The 19301-nt window shown below is 36.8% G+C and overlaps 1 protein-coding gene across 2 annotated transcripts in view; it reads left to right on the top strand.

Moving 5' to 3' along the window:
* SPATA6 (spermatogenesis associated 6) overlaps positions 1-19301 on the top strand; it is a 181915-nt gene that overhangs the window by 102603 nt on the left and 60011 nt on the right. Inside the window, exons 10-11 of one of the 2 annotated variants that reach the window (XM_070368091.1) lie at positions 12983-13167; positions 16959-17058. In XM_070368091.1, coding sequence (XP_070224192.1) covers positions 12983-13167; positions 16959-17058 — 285 coding nt within the window. The remainder of the gene's footprint in view (positions 1-12982; positions 13168-16958; positions 17059-19301) is intronic. The other variant, XM_070368092.1, reaches the window with a different exon arrangement.

The following is a 19301-nucleotide window of genomic DNA, read 5'->3' on the forward strand; positions in this document are numbered from 1 at the left end:
AAAAATTAGCAAAACTAGTAACTGTCTCTGCCTTCATGGATATTTTATGATAATGAGAGAGATAATAAAATCACAAAAATCAATATATATTGGAACTGTGACAAATATCACGAGGGATATGCATGCTGGCTTCGACTAGTTATATATTAGGAGGATTTGATCTGGTGAAGGAGAACGGAAAAGGATTTTGAGGCTCAGTGACTGCTCTGGAGCTCTGAAGGTGGATAGGAATTTACTGTGTGAAAAGGAGGGAAGCACATGCCCAAAGCAAAAGGGGGAAGTAGCATTTACAAAGGCTCAGTGGGTAGGCAACTAAAAGACCAGTGTTGCTAGGAGTGACAGACATGAGCAGGCACACGGTGTAAGCTTAGGCTGGAGTAGTAGATAGGGATAAATCTTTTTGCCATGTTAAGAATTTTGATTATTATCCTAGGTACAATGGGAAGCAAATGAAGTTATTTTAAACAACGAGATGATACAGTTGGCTTTGTACTTTGAAAATATTAGTCTTGATAGTAGCGTGGACTGGGAAAAGAATGGAGACAGTAGACAAGTTAGTAGACTATTGAATAGTCAATGTGAGACATGATGGCTTGGATTAAGATGATAGTAATGGAGGTCAATTGCAGTGGAGATATTAGACAGATATTTAGGGTTAATGTTGACAGAAAAGTAGACTTGACAGATGGAAAAGATGTACTATGTTCTCCTAGAGAAAACATCAGTGTCATAAAGATATACTTCTATGTAGGGTAATTCAAAAATTAACAAAATCTCAATAAAAATATCTCCAGGCCCTTTTTTTTTTTTTAATTCTATGAACTAAGCAAAAATAGTCAAGAAAAGTTTGAAATCAGAGAGTATTGAAAGGCTCTTAGCCGTGCAGTATTATAAATAACTTTTGTATTTCTGATTTTGACAACTCAGTGTTTTCTTGATACCTTTTATTGAGATAGGAAATGTGGAAAAGCCAAATTAAAGTATATAAAATTCTAAATTCTGCTGCAATTTCTTGTTTTATCTTGTTTGTTAGACTTTGGAGAATGTCTTGACTATTCAGCTCAGAAAAAGATCAGAGCTTAAAAGTAAACCATATGGCACTTGATGTATTCTGAAGGGGATTAATTTTAAGAAGTCACTGAGCGTTTGTTTCTGGCACTTGAGATGGGAATGAAAGCTCACAGAAAGAGGATAGGGTTCTCAGGCAAGGGAGAGGATAGGGCAGGAGATAAATAGTGGGCTGAAGGCCATTTCTTTCGTGGGGTGTGAGGGTATCCTAACAAGACATAATTTTACATTTTCACATTCTTAAAAATTGGCCTTGGCCAACAGATCTTTTAAGGAAGCAATTTGTAAATGCTGAAATTTTTTTTTTTGGAATTTTTATTGTGCCAGTTGAGAAGTGCAGACTATTGGATATGTAGGATTTTGCTCTTTTTCATTCTAAGGCATCTTTTACATAAACAGTTTTGTTCATATAAAACACCCTCCAAGGTAGCCACTGTAATTCTAAAATATACTTAGTGAAATTATGCTTTTTGGAACAGTAAGTGTGCAATTTAAAATCATCGTGTAAATATACGTAAGATGATCAAAAGATTGAATCTGACTTGGAGGGGGCATTGGTCTAAACTGAAATACAGGCATAAGAATCTGACAGCATTGGTCATTATGTTGCTGATACAGCTTATGTCTTGGGCGCCAACCTAGTGATTGGTATCTTAAATTGGAGACCTGACAGATCTGTAATTCTAAGAAGATGGAAGGTTTGGTAGTGGTTTCTTCCAGAAGCTTTTTCTCCCATGGAGGAAAATAAAAAGAAGAAACTGAGGAAAGTTTTCATGATTTTCTGACAGGTGGCCAAGGGCAAAGTTTTTACTAAGGATTCTGGTAGATTGAGGACATCTGAACCTGTCAGTTCTTAGATTTGGCTACAGGATAGCTTTAGTAGTTCATTCCTGGTCATTTTGCTGTGGACTTCCTCTTACAGACTCAGAGCAGAAAGTGACAGAGAGACATATTAGTAACATATATAACAAGACATGTTTCCACCTGAGATACAAGTTTTCAGATTTGACCAGATAATGACAAGGGTTCTCCATTCCTACAAGACAAAGTAACTCAGCATTTGGGAGCTTTACCAAAAGGAGAGCAGAGTCCAGACCTAACAAGAAGATTCAGTTCCCACACCATTGTATTGATAGTTAAGAGAGACCCCCCACCAAGGAGGGAGGCCCAAGAGTCCCAGAGGAAAAAAATATTTCTGAGTTGAGTGTCTTAGATGTGGCAACAAGGAGGGTCTATTTGGATCTTCAGGATCTAAGTTGGATTTCAGGGTTGTCAATTGCCAGCTCACCAAAACATCACCACAATAACTGAAGAATCTGTTGATATCAAGCAAAGCAGAGCTTTGATTATGCAGGAAGGGAGAGCATCACCTTTGCAGACTTAGTAGTATCTCTGAAAGGTTAAGAGTAATATCTCTGAAAAGTTAAGGGTGGATATTTATAGGTAAATATTTAAAGGTTAAGTGTTTGGGAGTCTTGGCTCCACAGTTTTAAGGAAGGGCTTTAAAGCAAGAAGGGCTTTAGCTGACTGTGGCTGAGATCATGAACTCCTTATTGCCAAATTCAGACTTAAATTGAAGAAAGTGGGGAAAACCATTAGACCATTCAGGTATGACCTAAATCAAATCCCTTATGACTGTACAGTGGAAGTGAGAAACAGAATTAAGGGACTAGATCTGATAGAGCACCCGATGAACTATGGACTGAGGTTCGTGACATTGTACAGGAGACAGGGATCAAGACCATCCCCAAGAAAAAGAAATGCAAAAAAGCAAAATGGCTGTCTGAGGAGGCCTTACAAATAGCTGTGTAAAGAAGAGAAGTGAAAAGCAAAGGAGAAAAGGAAAGGTATACCCATTTAAATGCAGAGTTCCAAAGAATAGCAAGGAGAGATAAGAAAGCCTTCCCCAGCGATCAGTGCAAAAAAATAGAGGACAATAATAGAAAGGAAAAGACTAGAGATCTCTTCAAGAAAATTAGAGATACCAAGGGAACATTTCATGCAAAGATGGGCTTGATACAAGGACAGAAATGGTATGGACCTAACAGAAGCAGAAGATATTAAGAAGAGGTGGCAAGAATACACAGAAGAACTGTACAAAAAAGATCTTCATGACCAAGATAATCACGATGGTGTGATCACTGACCTAGAGCCAGACATCCTGGAATGTGAAGTCAAGTGGGCCTTAGAAAGCATCACTACGAACAAAGCTAGTGTTGAGCTTTGTTGAGCTCAAATTGCTTTGTTGAGTAATTCCAGTTGAGCTGTTTCAAATCCTCAAAGATGATGCTGTGAAAGTACTTCACTCAAAATGCCAGCAAATTTGGAAAACTCAGCAGTGGCCACAGGACTGGAAAAGGTCAATTTTCATTCCAGTCCCAAAGAAAGGCAATGCCAAAGAATGCTCAAACTACGGCACAATTGCACTCATCTCACATGCTAGTAAAGTAATGCTCAAATTTCTCCAAGCCAGGCTTCAGCAATACGTGAACCGTGAACTTCCAGATGTTCAAGCTGGTTTTAGAAAAGGCAGAGGAACCAGATATCAAATTGCCAACATCTGCTGGGTCATCGAAAAAGCAAGAGAGTTCCAGAAAAACATCTACTTCTGCTTTATTGACTATTCAAAAGCCTTTGACTCTGTGGCTCGCAATATACTGTGGAAAATACTGAAAGAGATGGGAATACCAGACCACCTGACCTGCCTCTTGAGAAATCTGTATGCAGGTCAGGAAGCAACAGTTAGAACTGGACATGGAATAACAGACTGGTTCCAAATTGGGAAAGGAGTACGTCAAGGCTGTATATTGTCACCCTGCTTATTTAATTTATATGCAGAGTACATCATGAGAAATGCTGGGCTGGATGAAGCACAAACTGGAATCAAGATTGCTGAGAGAAATATCAATAACCTCAGATATGGAGATGATACTACCTTTATGGCAGAAAGTGAAGAACTAAAGAGCGTCTTGATGAAAGTGAAAGAGGAGAGTGAAAAAGTTGGCTTAAAGCTCAACATTCAGAAATTAAGATCATGGCATCCGGTCCCATCACTTCATGGCAAATAGATGGAGAAACAGTGGCTGATTTTATTTTTTGGGCGGCTCCAAAATCACTGCAGATGGTGACTGCAGCCATGAAATAAAAAGAGGCTTACTCCTTGAAAGAAAAGTTATGACCAACCTAGACAGCATATTAAAAAGCAGAAACATTACTTTGCCAGCAAAGGTCCATCAAGGCTGTGGTTTTTCCAGTGGTCATGTATGGATGTGAGAGTTGGACTATAAAGAAAGCTGAATGCCTAAGAATTGATGCTTTTGAACTGTGGTGTTGGAGAAGACTCCTGTGAGTCCCTTGGACTGCAAGGAGATCCAACCAGTCCAATCTAAAGGAGATCAGTCCTGGTGTTCACTGGAAGGACTGATGTTGAAGCTGAAACTCCAGTCCTTTGGCCACCTGATGTGAAGAGCTGACTCATTTGAAAAGACCCTGATGCTGGGAAAGATTGAGGACAGGAGGAGAAGGGGATGACAGAGGATGAGATGGTTGGATGGCATCAACAACTCAATGGACATGAGTTTGGGTGGACTCTGGGAGTTTGTAATGGATAGTGAGGCCTGACATGCTGCAGTCCATGGGGTCACAGAGTCAGACATGATTGAGCAACTGAACTGAACTGAACTTTAAAGCAGGGAATCTCATTGGCAATGTTTGCGATATAAAAGATTAGGGTTCCCTGGTGGTGCAGTGGTAACGAATCCACCTGCCAAACAGGAGATGTAGGTTCGATCTCTGGTTTGAGAAGATCCCCTGCAGAAGGAAATGGCAAGTCACTCCAGTATTCTTGCCTGGGAAGTCCCATGGACAGAAGAGCCTAGCAGGCTACAGTTCATGGGGTTGCAAAGAGTTGGATGCAACTTAGTGACTAAACAACAACAACGTTGGACATGAAGATTAGAGTCTTAAAGCAAGTCTTGATAAGTAAGCAAGTATTTAATAGGGAAGAAATTTGTCTTCCTGAGTTATCTCTTGGGCTGAGAAGGGGACTGTTTGCTCAGATTAAGAATCTATCATTATGGGAAGGGAGCTGAATGATGATTGAGCAGACTGTTGTTCAGGCAAATGATTTATGGGAAGATACTAAAGCAAATAATGAAGCTATTTACTGGTTTATAGCATTAAAACTCATGGTAAAGTCTTATTGAGGTAGGTGAGCCTAAGATTTTAGTTCTGTTAGCCTTGTGAATGCAGGTCATCTCAGGTCTCACATGTCTTACTACAGTTATATACACTTTTCCATTAATGTGTTACACATTGTTAGATTTAGTCTCAGAAATCTTATAGTTTTGGTTCCCATTGTAAACAATTTTTTATGTAAAAATACTTTTGTATGTGTTTTGCTAATCTATGGTTTTGAAATAGATTTTTGTATAACATTCTTGTCTTAGATATTCTTGAATTGTTTAGTAGAGGAAGCCATATCATCTACAAACAATGAATTTTAATTCTGCCTTACAGATTACCTTGTCTTGACTTACTAGAATTTTCAATGTACTGAAATAAAAGTGGTGATTGTGCATGTGGCAGAGATATTTATTGCCTACTGGCTATTCATTTCCTCTCCTATATTTTCAAGCCCTCTTGCAGGTGTATAGGGCCTAGTTCCAGCCAGTAGACTATAAATGGAAATTATGTGGATCCCTTCCAGGGAGCGGCATAGAAGAATTGATAAGAACTCTCTGTTGTTATAGTGACAGTGAGGTCACCTGTTCTCGATGGTACAGCTGCAAGTTGTTCAGCCTGTCTCATCAGCACAGGTCCTTGGGCAATTTTGTGAAGTGTGATTCTCTTGCTAACCTGTATTACCATAAAGTACAGGGAAAAATGAACCTTTATTATGTTAAGCCACTAATTTTCAGACTTAATTTGCTCTTGCAGTGCAACCTGATAGGTTGCAGCACAAAACTAATACTATGTGCCTTCTTGTCTTGATCCTGTCTTAGATAGGATCATGTCGAAGATTTCACACCTGTGAATGTTGTTTGCAGTAGATTTTTGTTGGATATCCTTTAGCAAGTTAAGGAAGTTCCCTTTGAAATTCCTTATTTTCAAAGAATTTACATTTTTGAATTATGAGTGGATGTTGGATGTTACTGAATACTTTTTTCAGCTTCTAGTGAGTTGATAATGTTTTTCCTATGGTGAATTAATAGATTTTCTATTGATAATCCATTCTTGTATTCTTTGAAGGTACCCAGCTTAATCATGTTGTATTCTTTTTGATCATCACTAACTTTAATTTGTTAATATTTTGTTTAAGATACTTTTCCACATATTGTCATGCATGTGTGCATGCATGTGTGCCAAGTCGCTTCAGTCGTGTCCTACTCTTTGCGACTTATTGACTATAGCCTGCCATGCCCTTCCCCAGGGGATCTTCCCTACTGAGGAATCAAACCCTCATCTGTTATTTACCACTAGTGCCACCTGGGAAGCCCATGGTCACTAGTAAGAGAGATCTATAATTAGATTTCTCCTACTTTTCTTCAGTGGTTTGGTAGCAATCTTATGATCACATCATAAAATTAATTGGGGGATATTTTCTTTCTTGGAAGCAGTTTACCAGTTTGTTCCTTCACTCTTTATTGGGCTGTTAGTAAGTCCGACTGTTAGTGTATCTTCTGTGGAACTTTCCTTATAGGCATCCTTTGAGGCTTGGGCTGTGGGAGTGTTCTGTTTTTTTTTTTTTTTCTGTGGATCTCTCATAGTTCACTGACCTGGGACTACTACCACCAAACAGTAGCTATTTGACTTTACTTCAGTTTCCTCTCTTATAAAGTGTAGATAGTAAAAATACCACAAAGGTTGTTGTGAGGGTTAAACAAATTATTTATGTAAGTGCAAGGAGTAATCTAAGAAGGAAGGAATTTCCCCCTACCCCCTAAATATTGGCACACCTAAGAATTACATATCAATTTCATTGCATTATTTTGGAATTTCTTTTAAAATTTTCTCTAGTATAAAGAAAGTACATTTTCCTTAAACTAAACAGGGTAGTTGAGCATATGGATTTTTAAATTGGGTGAGGTAGGAATTGATCATTCACTTGAGTAGGATTCAAAAGGAATGTTTTCAGCAAAATTGAGAAATTCATCTCAGTTGCAAAAATCTGCTTCTCTTCCTTTTTACTCAGAACTATGGCACTAGTAGTAAAGAACCTGCCTGCCAATACAGGAGACATGTAAGAAATGTGGGTTCAGTCCCTGGGTTGGGAAGATCCCCTGGAGGACTACACGGCAACGCACTCCAGTATTCTTGCCTGGAGAATCTCATGGACAGACGAGCCTGGCGGGTTATGGTCCATAGGGTTGCAAAGAGTCGAACCCAACTGAAGCAACTTGGCACTTGCAGCAGCCACCTGCCTTATCCTTACTATCCTGAAAGTAGTGCTTCTACCACATTTCTTTCCTGTCATCATCCTCCTCAACTACTTCCCACCAAATTCCATTAGAATTATTTTTTTTAATATATTTCCCATGATGAAAGAGAAATTGTCAAGTATGGCATGTAGTACCAGTCTTCAACAAATATTTTTTGGATAAGTGAGTTTCCTGGTTCCTGTTTATACTTAGTGGTTCTTTCTTCCATTAATTTAACTTTGAAGTTCCTGTAAATTATAAATTTTATGGGCACAAATATGATTTAACTTAACTTATTGTATAAGCAGCTTTTCAGGAACCTTATTTCTGCAGTATGGCATAACCCAACCATTATATATCACATATTTGAAAAGTATGTTATCTACATAATTACATTTATGTAGTTACAATGAACTTGGTGAAATGAAATTTTCTTTTTTAACCTATAACAATTTCAGATTGGTTTAAAACTATTAGATTTTATCTTGATGCATTTCAACATCTGCAATATTGGAATTGTTGCATTTCCGCGATCTTATAAAAAGGATTTTAAAGAACTATTTCCATAAATGTAAAAAGGAAGAAACTCTTTATGCTGGAATATGAAGGTTTATGTAAACAGAGGAAATAAATACTGTTGTCTTTCATGAATCAAGCTCTCTGCTTTGTGTTTGTACTAATTTTGTCTTATTTATTTTCTGTAGCAAACCCATAAGGTTGTTTCCCCAGTTTATAGATAAGGAAATGAAAACTTAGAGTAAATGACTTGCTCAGGGTCACATAACAAGCAGGGATTTGAACCCAATTCTTTGAACACTCTAAGCTAGGGTTCTTGAGGAATCATCCGAGAAATATGCCTCTTCCATTATGAGCCAAAGTAAGGACATTCCCTTTGATTTCTGGAGGTGAATGAGCAACCTATGGAAAACTCACAAGAGCTATGAAAATGCTTCTTAAGCTAAGTCTAGGTTGAAAATTTGAAGTGGATTCTTATCTCATCCCCTTATTATACCTTCCATTCCCTCATTTTGAAATATAATTTTCCAAAATATTTATTCTAATTCCATGGAAGGAATATATCCAGCTGTATCCCCACTGCACTGTTACTCATTGTATATCTATTTAGTTCTAATCTCCTTCCTCATTGTGTTATCATTATTTGTTTTTTCATGTCTCTCATTCTGGACGGTAATATCTTTGAAGTCTCCTATTATATTTATCTGTGATTACTGTCTCCTACCTTGTTCAGTACTTGATACATAGAAGATGCTTAATAAATATTGGATAGTGTTGAGTTATACACAGTATTCAAGGTTCTCTGCAGTGTGCCCCTCTCCGCCTCTGTGATATTCTCTCCAATTACTTTCCTACACAACTAGCCATGTGATTGTATCTTCATTGTTTATTCCTTGTGCCTTTTCTTCCACTTGGAATGCCCTATCTCCCCCTTTTCTCTGCTTATCGCCTTGATTCCAACCTACCTCCTCCATGAGCCCTCCACCATTTAGACCATTAGAAGTTTATAAATGTCCTTCTGCAGGTATTGTCATATAGATTTGCCCCCTAGCATATCTGCCAGTTTTCTTTGTGTTAATACCCTCTCTTATCTGGTTTGTGAGTTCAAATCCCTGTACCTCTCTAGATCTCTGTGTTAGCTAATGTGTTGTCCAAGAGATTCTTAGTGACTAGTCTGATAAAGAGAAACAGTTGTAGTCACCTAGAAGAGGCTTTATGTAGAGCGTTGCTGACTAGTTTGTGGAGAAATTTTAGTAAACAAAAAGTGAAATGGTCTGCAGCCAACATGACTCAACTGGCATTGAAATTAATGGAGATAAATAATCTCTATAAGCCAAGTGGCTCAGATTTGGATATAATTCGAGAAACAGCATTATAGCACTTTTTTTTCCCTTTCCCATCAGTCTTCAGAGCATTTTTCAGTTTTTTCCTCTCATTCAGTCTGGATCACATATTCTTGGTCAGTTATTTGGGACCATAACTGAGTCATTTGAATTACATGCTATTTGGTTCTGGAATCAAAGTTTGATTCTCTCTGTTGACTGCTGGCTCACCATATGTTGCTGTAATTCTGGAAAGCAGTGAAAATTGTGGTAGTATTGAAGGAGGAGTGGTGTTTTAATAATAAATTGCTTACATTTGTTTTATAACTAATTCACACATCTAGATATTCTGCTGCTAAGCTGCTAAGTCACTTCAGTCGTGTCCGACTCTGTGCAACCCCATAGACAGCAGCCCACCAGGCTCCCCCATCCCTGGGATTCTCCAGGCAAGAACCCTGGAGTGGGTTGCCATTTCCTTCTCCAATGCATGAAGGTGAAAAGTGAAAGTGAAGTCTCTCAGTCGTGTCTGACTCTTCACGACCCCATGGACTGCAGCCTTCCAGGCTCCTCCGTCCATGGGATTTTCCAGGCAAGAGTACTGGAGTGGGGTGCCATTGCCTATTCTGCAGGAAACTTAAAATAAATTATGGAAGATTTTTAGATATAAGGTAGCCATTATTAAACCTGGAGAAATGAGTCTGAGAAAGATGAAAGGTCATAGTGACCTTCTTAAAGGTCAAATATTTAGTTGATAATAACTGCTAGGACAAAATTTCATAAAGGCAGGGACTTTGTCGTGTTCACTATTGTAGTCTCAGCACTTGGTGCTTGCATGCCAAGTTGCTTCAGTCCTGTCTGACTCTTTGCGACCCCATGGACTGTAGCCCACCAGGCTCCTCTGTCCAGGGAATTCTCCAGGCAAGAATACTGGAGTGTGTAGCCATTCCCTTCTCCAGTAATATGGTGATGGGAAGTTAAATATGTGTTAAGGAACAAGAAAGAGGAATTGAATTTATTTAACTCCAGATTAACACTCGCATCACTCCATCAAAGCTACTCTTATTAAAATTATTGATACTATTCCAAGTCTTTTCTACCTTGTCTTATCAGCAACATTAGACTGAACTAGTTACTCCCCTTCCTTGAAATACATTATTTAATTGACTTCCAGCATAATACATTCTCCATTTTCTTCCCCTTTTTTCCTGGCCATTCCTTAGTCTGCTTCTCATCTTCCCAGATTCTAAACAGTGGAGTATTCCCAGGGCTCAGTTTTCAGAGGTTTCCTATTTATGCTCACTTCCTTGGTTATATCACTTAGTGCCATATTTTTAAATACCATTTAGACTCTAAAAATGACCAGTTTGTATGTTTAACCTTGAGTCTTCCCCTGAACCTCTACTCTGATAGTTTGGATGATTGATAGATACGTGAAGCTCAACATATCAAAAACCAGACTCCTAATATCTTATTCTTCCATCTGTCCCATTGGAAGGGCATAACTAATTTACACAAACTCAATTCTTCCAGCTGCTTTCACCAAAAAACTTTGATGTTCTCATTGATAGTCTATCAGCAGTTCCTGTGGACTGTATCTTCCAGATGGCATCTGAATCTGATCACTTTTTGCCTCCACTGCCATCACTCAGAGGCAAGCCAGCATTCTTTTCCATGCTTTGTTGTTAATAATTTCTTAATTGATTTCCTTGACTCTGCCCATGGACACTATAGATTGTTCTTGACACAGTAGCCAAGAAGATATTATTTCCCCCCAAAAAATAAATAAAAGAACTTGTCTTTTCAAAATAGAAGTCTAAATCCTTAAAATTTGCCTTTTTTACTTTATTTCCTACTATTCAGTCTAGCCCTATTGGCTTTCTTGGTATTTCTAATTATCAGGCATATACCCTACCCCACCCACAGGATCTTTGTGTGTGGTTTTTGTTGTTTGTTTGTTTCTCTCTTTCTGGAATGTCCCCATGATTTACGTCTTGTGATATTTAATAGGGTCTTCAGGCCTATACTCCATAGAATTTTGCTAGGGCGGTTCTCTCTGTGAGGTCCCCATTGACCACCCTATGTAAAATTACAGCTGCTTCCCTACATATCCCTCCCACCCCACCCGGCAGCACTTCTTATTTCCTTTATTTTCCTCCCATGGTATTTACCATCCTTCAATATACTGTGTATTTTACCTATTTATTTTACAGGGGGTTGTGTGTTTTTAAATCTGTTTCTCCTTACTAGAATGTAAATTTTACTAGAATGTAAGTTCTACAAGGGTAGAAATTTATTCATTTATATACCTTGATTTATTATGAAGCAATGGATGAGTATGAGGACTAGCATTCTGTTCTGTTTGGCCTCATAGCTAGACTATTATCAGTTCATGTGTATTTGTCCTTTGCTTTATATATCCATCCCTCCCTTTACTCCATTCCTACTCAAAAGGCCTTGGAATTGATAAAGTTCTATAGATTTTCAGTTCAGTCACTCAGTTGTGTCTGACTCTTTGTGACCCCATGGACTGCAGCATGCCAGGCCTCCCTGTCCATCACCAACTCCCGGAGCTTGCTCAAATTCATGTTCATCGAGTCAGTGATGGCATCCAACTGTCTCGTCCTCTATGGTCCACTTCTCCTGCCTTCAATCTTTCCCAGCATCAGGTGGCTAAAGTATTGGAGCTCAGCTTCAGCATCAGTCCTTCCAATGAATATTCAGGACTGATTTCCTTTAGGATTGACTGACTGGCTTGATCTCCTTGCAGTCCAAGGGACTCTCAAGAGTCTTCTCCAACACCGCAGTTCAAAAGCATCAATTCTTTGGAGCTCAGCTTTCTTTATAGTCCAACTCTCATCCTCACATGACTACTAGAAAAACCATAGCTTTGACTAGATGGGCCTTTGTTGGCAAATAATGTCTCTGCTTTTTAATATGCTGTCTAGGTTGATCATAGCTTTTCTTCCAAGGAGCAAGTGTCTTTTAATTTCATGGCTGCAGTCACCATCTGCAGTGATTTTGGACATGTGGATTGAATAGTCAGATTATTCAATGTTTAGTCATATAGTGGTAGTGACGATTGCTATGCTCAGTAGCTCAGTTTTATCTGACTCTGCAGCCCCCTGGACTATAGCCTGCCAGGCTCCTCTATCCAGGGGATTTTCCAGGCAAGAATACTAGAGTGGGTTGCCATTTCCTTCTCCAGGGTATCATCCCAACGCAAGGATCGAACCCACGTCTCCTGCATTAGCAGGCTGATTCTTTATTGCTGAGCCACTGGGGAAGCCCAAAATAGCTTTTAACGTTTGAATCCACTTACTGAGGACTTGTTCTGTGTCGAGAATTTTCATGTGTTTTTACATACATTATCTTTTTTTTTAAACCTATTTTGCCATGCAGTTTGTGAGATCTCAGTTCCCCAACTAGGGAATGAACCCAGGCCATGGTAGTAAAAGCATGGAATCCTAACCATTAGATCACCAGGGAACCCCCTAATGAAATTTATCTTCAAATATAGCTGTGACATTATATTTGATTTTTTTTATTTTTACAAATGTTGTATGTGTATGTGTATAATGTCACTATATATATATATATATATATCCTGTGTATACATATGTAATTTTTTTTTTTTTTACATATGTAATTTTTAAACAGGTCATCAGAACACCTCATGGGAGAGACTTCGATGAGTCTTTGGAAAGGTGCGAAGACTACTTGAGTTCAAGGTCATGCAGCAAGCCCCAGCATTCAGCCAGGACCTTACTTGTTCATTCAGCACCCTCTACCATGCCGAAGCATTCTCCAAGCCCTGTGTTAAATCGAGCTTCTCTCAGGGAAAGGTAATGCTTAGTTTCTATTTCTGTATTAATTTTTGAATAATCATTAGAAAAGAGCAGGCAGTAATTATGTATGTCACGTGATTATTTGCAAAAGGGTAATTTGATTTTAAGAGAGTTACTTTAAATTGTTTTTGCTTAGAACATATTGCACAGTGTCAGATACTCCTCCCCAGCTCAGTTCTCTCAAAGTGAGTTTATTAACTATAGTGAGTTTATTAATTAGAGTCACTTTAACCCTAATTAAATATCGTAGTTCCCAAAGTGAAAAATAGAGTATATGATAATTGTTTTTAAGAGATTCATAGGAATTTAACATTATAGTCATGACTTATGTATAAAAATAGCATAGGTTATATTTTTTCTTTTACTGATAATAATGATACTGTATATTATGGGTTCATGGCACCTGCTTTCATCAAATTACCTATCCCCAACTGCCAAGAGAATCTTAATCATGTTAATGATCTAGTTCTCCCTCTAAAAACGTTTTGGCAAACAAAGTTAAGACACTTGTTATAATTTGAATGTGAAAGAAATAATTCCTCTTCATCTGTTTTTGTTGTTGTTGAATCCAAATTGAAAATTCCTTGCCTCCCTCACATTTAGTAACATAGAAAACAAGAATTGTCATAAATTAAAAAAAAAGCAAACAAACCCAACCCTCGGTATTTAAGAAATTTTGTAGAAATTTGAAAACCTAAGAGATATACCGTCAACACATAGAAGTATAATCTATCATCACACATGGTATCAAAAAGCTAAAGAGGCACACTAAATCTCTACAGTATGCTAGGGGCATCAGGCATAAATAAGAAAGTTTAAATTAGCTGTAGAGAATCTATCAAAAGTTCATCTCAAAACCGATGATTCAAACAAGAGTGTGCCAGTTTGGGAACTGTACTACAGCACCCCTGTTATGAACACATAAATTTGTTTCATCGTTAGTCCTGTAACCATTTGAAATAGGTATATGAAGGAATGCTAGAGACACTCATCCTAAATTAGGGAATTGTGACTAACGTTACTTAAAGTCAATCATGCCTCTGGAAATCAAGTTCAGATAGGTAGGTAGGTACATCTATATAGAGAGATATGTCTGTGTATCTGTAGGTTTTAAAAGTTCAAGAGAAGCTCTTAAAGAGAGGTTTTTCTACTGAAGTCTGATAACTTGTGTCTCTGTTACCGGGGGACTTTCTTTGCTTCCACGACTGCTCTGATGCTCAAACATTCAGTTGGTGCTACTCTGCTTTTCCCTACTTTTAGAATTAAGCACTTGTGGTTTTCTTGATTAAGTTCTTTGCTATATCTGTAGGTTTTCAAGCATTTTTTAAACCTATAACTCCTTGAATATCTTATTATAAACCTTGATTTATTTTTCTATCTTTTTGCATATTTTGAAGAAGTCTGCAATAGTCTACTGCTATAGTAAAATATCAAATTTAATCTTGTGTTGTTTTTTTTTCCTTGTATATAATTTTGTCTCAGTATTTTGAAGTCAGGTTGATAAATTCTTCATTGAGGCTGTTTTCAAAACTTCTTTATTGAGGCTAGCTAATGTCAGCTGTCCCTTTTTCATATTTCAGTGCAGGGGATGGTTTAGAGTAGGTGACAGCATTTATTTTGGCGTTGGATAGTAGATATACATAAATAAGTTCTTTGCTAGAAGGATACCAGTGATTCAAATATTAAACATTACATATTTTACCTATGACTGGAAGAAATTTGAGGTACTTTTAAAATTAAAGAATATAATAGTTGTTTAGTTTGAACACATCTAAATAAGTTGATAAAATTTTATTTTAGTACTTTATAATATAAATAAACTTTTTTATTTTCACTAAGAACACCTCTACTTCGAGTGTATTTTCTAAAAAAATCTAGATCTAGTCTGTAAAGGAAAGTAAAATATATCAGACAATATGTCTTTAAGACATATTACCAAAAGAAAAAACATTTTGTTCTTTTTAGCATGCTTAGTACCACATGTTTAAATATAAGACTTTCTATGATCTGGCTTTTAGGTCACTGAGAAATATACTAGAGTGTTTATACAATCCATTGGAATCAATAAACAATTTAAACTGATGTAAACATAGATTGTATGTCCTTGGCAAAATTGGGAGTATGACAGAACATAGAGCTCTATTTTTTCTAGGTACATATTCATTAAAATTAAATAAGTTTTCCTCTAAGATTGCTGTAAAATGCTGACTCCTTATCATGTATAGGAATAAACACATTTTGAAAGCTTTATCAGCGACTCTAAGCAAATGACTTTATTTATTTATCATGAAGGTCCTTTTTGCTTTAATCCTTTTAAAAGAATAACTCCAGTAGAGTTAGTACACCATAAACGGGTTTCACTTCTGATTATAAGTGTTATGTTTCAAAACCAGTTTTCTCTTCAAAGTATAAATATTAATATTAAGGCATAATAATTATATTAGCTTATAGAGTTATTAATAAAATCAGACTAAGAAATAATAGCAAATCTAATTTAATAGGAGCTGATATTCTCATGCTAAAGGTTTTGCTTTCTAAATGCAGTAAGACTGTTAGGCAGTCATTCCTTATACCACAGCACAGACTAGTGGATCCTCTCACAGGATCATCAAAGAGATCCTCCTGGAGCTGCACATTTGAGTCTCTGATTTTCAAGATGTGTTACATACGTAGCCAGTAATAAGGCCTGCCAATATATTTCCATCAGTGCAGGCAACACTTCCTATTACAAATGCAGGAGATTAAGATTTAGATATAGTTGATCATCCATTATTGATTGCATTCTTTAAAACAGATTATGTAAATCATTTATCCTGCCTAATAGTTTATACTTTGTGTAAACACATAAAATTATAACTTTGTAAGGGCAAACTAGAAGCTAGAAGGTTTTAAGCAAACTATTAGCATTTTAATAACTCATTCCTTTATAATGAATCCGTTTGCAATGCGGGAGACCCTGGTTAGATTCCTGGGTCGGGAAGATCTACTGGAGAAGGGATAGGCTACCCACTCCAGTATTCTTGGGCTTCCCTTGTGGTTCAGCTGGTAAAGAATCTGCCTGCAATGCGGGAGACCTGGGTTTGATCCCTGGGTTGGGAAGATCCCCTGGAGAAGGGAACAGCTACCCACTCCAGGATTCTGGCCTGGAGAATTCCATGGTCTGTATAGTCCATGGTGTCGCAAAGAGTCGGACCCGACTGAGTGATTTTCACTTACTTCCTTTATAAAGGAATTATCAAGAATATGTCATGTAGATACATTATAATCAGATGGATGTAGAAATTTTCGTTATCACTTAGATAAAGCAAGATATCTTAATTATACTAGTGCCAGCTTTGTGTTTGGGAAATGCATGAGAAAGAAAAATGATGGGCTGCTTTAGTTCTTCTTTGGCATGTTTAATTCCAAGAATGGAAAATAATTTTAAAGGTACTATATGTGGAATTATTGCTCTAATATAAAAATTTATATCTTTGTTTAGAGATAAAGCTCTAAAGAATTATATATGGACATTGTTAAAATGGTTAGGTATATAGATTTGCTGTCCCCAAAGCATGTCCAACTTTGTTAGACTATGAATTGAACATATTGTGAGGACCTAATACTATAGTTGAGGTTGAGTATTTGATTTTATATCTGTCTCTCATCCTCAAAGAAAGAAAATATGTTATTCTAATCCTTATATGTTATCACCAAGGGATAAGAAAAAATAACTATGTGTCTGGCATTTGGTGATTTATTTTTCTCTCCCTCTGGAATGCAATCATCTTTGTTTTTTATGCCTACAGGTTCCATTCTGATTGGTGTTCACCTTCCAACTGTGATGAGATCCATGACCGGGTAAAGAATGTCTTGAAATCACATCAGGCTCATCAAAGACATTTATATGTTAGTTTCTAAATTTTTCTCTTGAAGGCTTTTTTTTAAATTAGGCATGAAAACCACCCAAGATGTTTAACGCTCACAATATTTAATCCCTGGGAAGGAAAAGAAAAGATACAACCTCCATTTAATGGAAGTCAGTGGTTTAGCTAAAGGGAACATATCTAACTTCCTGCCTGACCTGAGTCATTATGCAAAATGTTTGACACAGATCATGTTAACTATAAAAAAAATATTAGTGATACCTATCTCATAAAGAGTCAGTAAGTAGTGATTTCACGATAATTTTTCACGGCCTTCAAAATACAGGAACTCTTATTTTATGACCCAGAATAAATTCCATTTCTTGCAAATAGATTTGATTGAATGGTAGAATGAGAGGAGGGATGAGACATGTGTTTTGGAGAAGTTTCCCAGCTGATTTTTATGCTAATTAAATACTTAAAAGAGGACAAGAAGAGGTCAGGTTTATCAGTTTAGTACTAAATAACATCAGTATGAAAATCTGACATAAGGCAAATGAACATATAAATAAATGACAGGTGGGAAATAATTACAGTATATTATTCTTTTTATGTTTGGTATCTTGTTTCAGTCATTTATTTAAAAACAATTGTTTATCAGGAGTCATGTTGGACACCAAGCTTGGTCCTGGGAATGTAACTGGATTATGTGACATTGGCATCATTTTATATAGTTGAAAGCTTCTATTATGCATAATTTTAAATTAAACTTGTTTTCAAAGTATAATTACAGATAGTCCCAGTGACTGCCTCTCCCAAGGTTAACATTATCCTAACTTCTAATAACAAGATTAGAAGTGTTAGAAGATTAGAAGTAAAAGTATTGCATGTTTTTATGTTTATAGCAGTGACATCCTACCGTGTCTTTTCCCTTTTTTTTTCTTATTTCATTTTGTTTTTCCAGTTCGGATATTTTTGCAATGCAGACATCTTGTTACCTAGTTCTTCACTCTTGCTGCTGCATGGTATTTCATTGTGTGAAAATACTACCATTGGTTAATGCATTCATCTATCGATGGGCCTTTGGGTTGTTTCTGGTTTGAGCTATTTTAGAACTGTTATGAACAGTATGTATCCTCAGATAACATTGTATACATTTTATTTGGGTATGTTGCCACCACTGTATTGCTCAGTCATAAACTGTATAAACATTAAGCTTTTCCAAGTGATTTTAATGATTTACACTCCCACTACCAGTGTGAATGAGTTCAGTTTGTTTCGTATGCTCACTTCTGCTTGATAGGTTGTGTGCATGTATATGTGTGTGTGCATACATGCATTTTAATTTTGGCATTTTGACTGTGAGAAGTAGTTTTATCACATAATGGTTTCAATTTGCTGTTTCCTGGTGACTAGTTTATTGACTGTTTGGGTATTCTCTTTTGTGAGTATTTGTTCAAGTTACTTGCCCATTTTTATACTGCATTGTCTCTTTTAATTTGTTAAAATTTCCATATAGATTCTTGATATGTCAGATATATGTTTCATAATTTTCTTTTCCCACTCTGTACCTTGCCTTTTCTTTCTTTTAATGATATCTTTTGATGAAAAGAAGTTCTTAAGTCCAATGAATCCAATTTATCTTTTGTATTAGCATTTTTAGAATGTTTGTCTTATCAGTGGAAATAATCAATAAACAATCTAAAATAAGAATAGAAAGGTTTTATTAGAGCCAGACTGAGAACTATAGCCCAAGAGATTTGAACTGTGACGGAGTAGCTCTTGAATTGTGTTCTGCCAGACTGCAAAATGGAGGAGGCTTATATTAGCAAAACCCACAGAGTTATAGATAGATGAGTTAATAAGTTAGGGTTGGTTATGGTCGAAATGGCTGTGTAGTCATAAGAGGAGACCTTTGTGATCTTAAGATTGCAGCTGATTGCTGCTGCAGATGTTGTCTTGAGAACTGCTAGTATCCTTGAGTTCGATAAAGTTCATAAGAACTGCTGGCTGTACTTAGCGTAAAGTTCAAGCCACATGAGGGACAGGCCAGAATGACTTCTCCATCCCTCAGTATGTGAAAATTTCTTCTCTTAGTCTACTTCAGGACTCCATCCTATGTTTTCTTCTAAAGACTTTTTGTTTTCTTTCACATTTAAACATATGATCTAGTTGGAATTATTTTTTCTGCATAGTGGAGGAAGGTGGCAAATTTCAAGAAAGTTTCAAGTTCTATGACTGTGGATATCTCTTTTTCTTTGTAGTTCTGTTAACTTTGTTTTATAT

This window comes from Bos mutus, chromosome 3, assembly GCF_027580195.1.
Source record: "Bos mutus isolate GX-2022 chromosome 3, NWIPB_WYAK_1.1, whole genome shotgun sequence".
Classification (NCBI taxonomy): Eukaryota; Metazoa; Chordata; class Mammalia; order Artiodactyla; family Bovidae; genus Bos; species Bos mutus.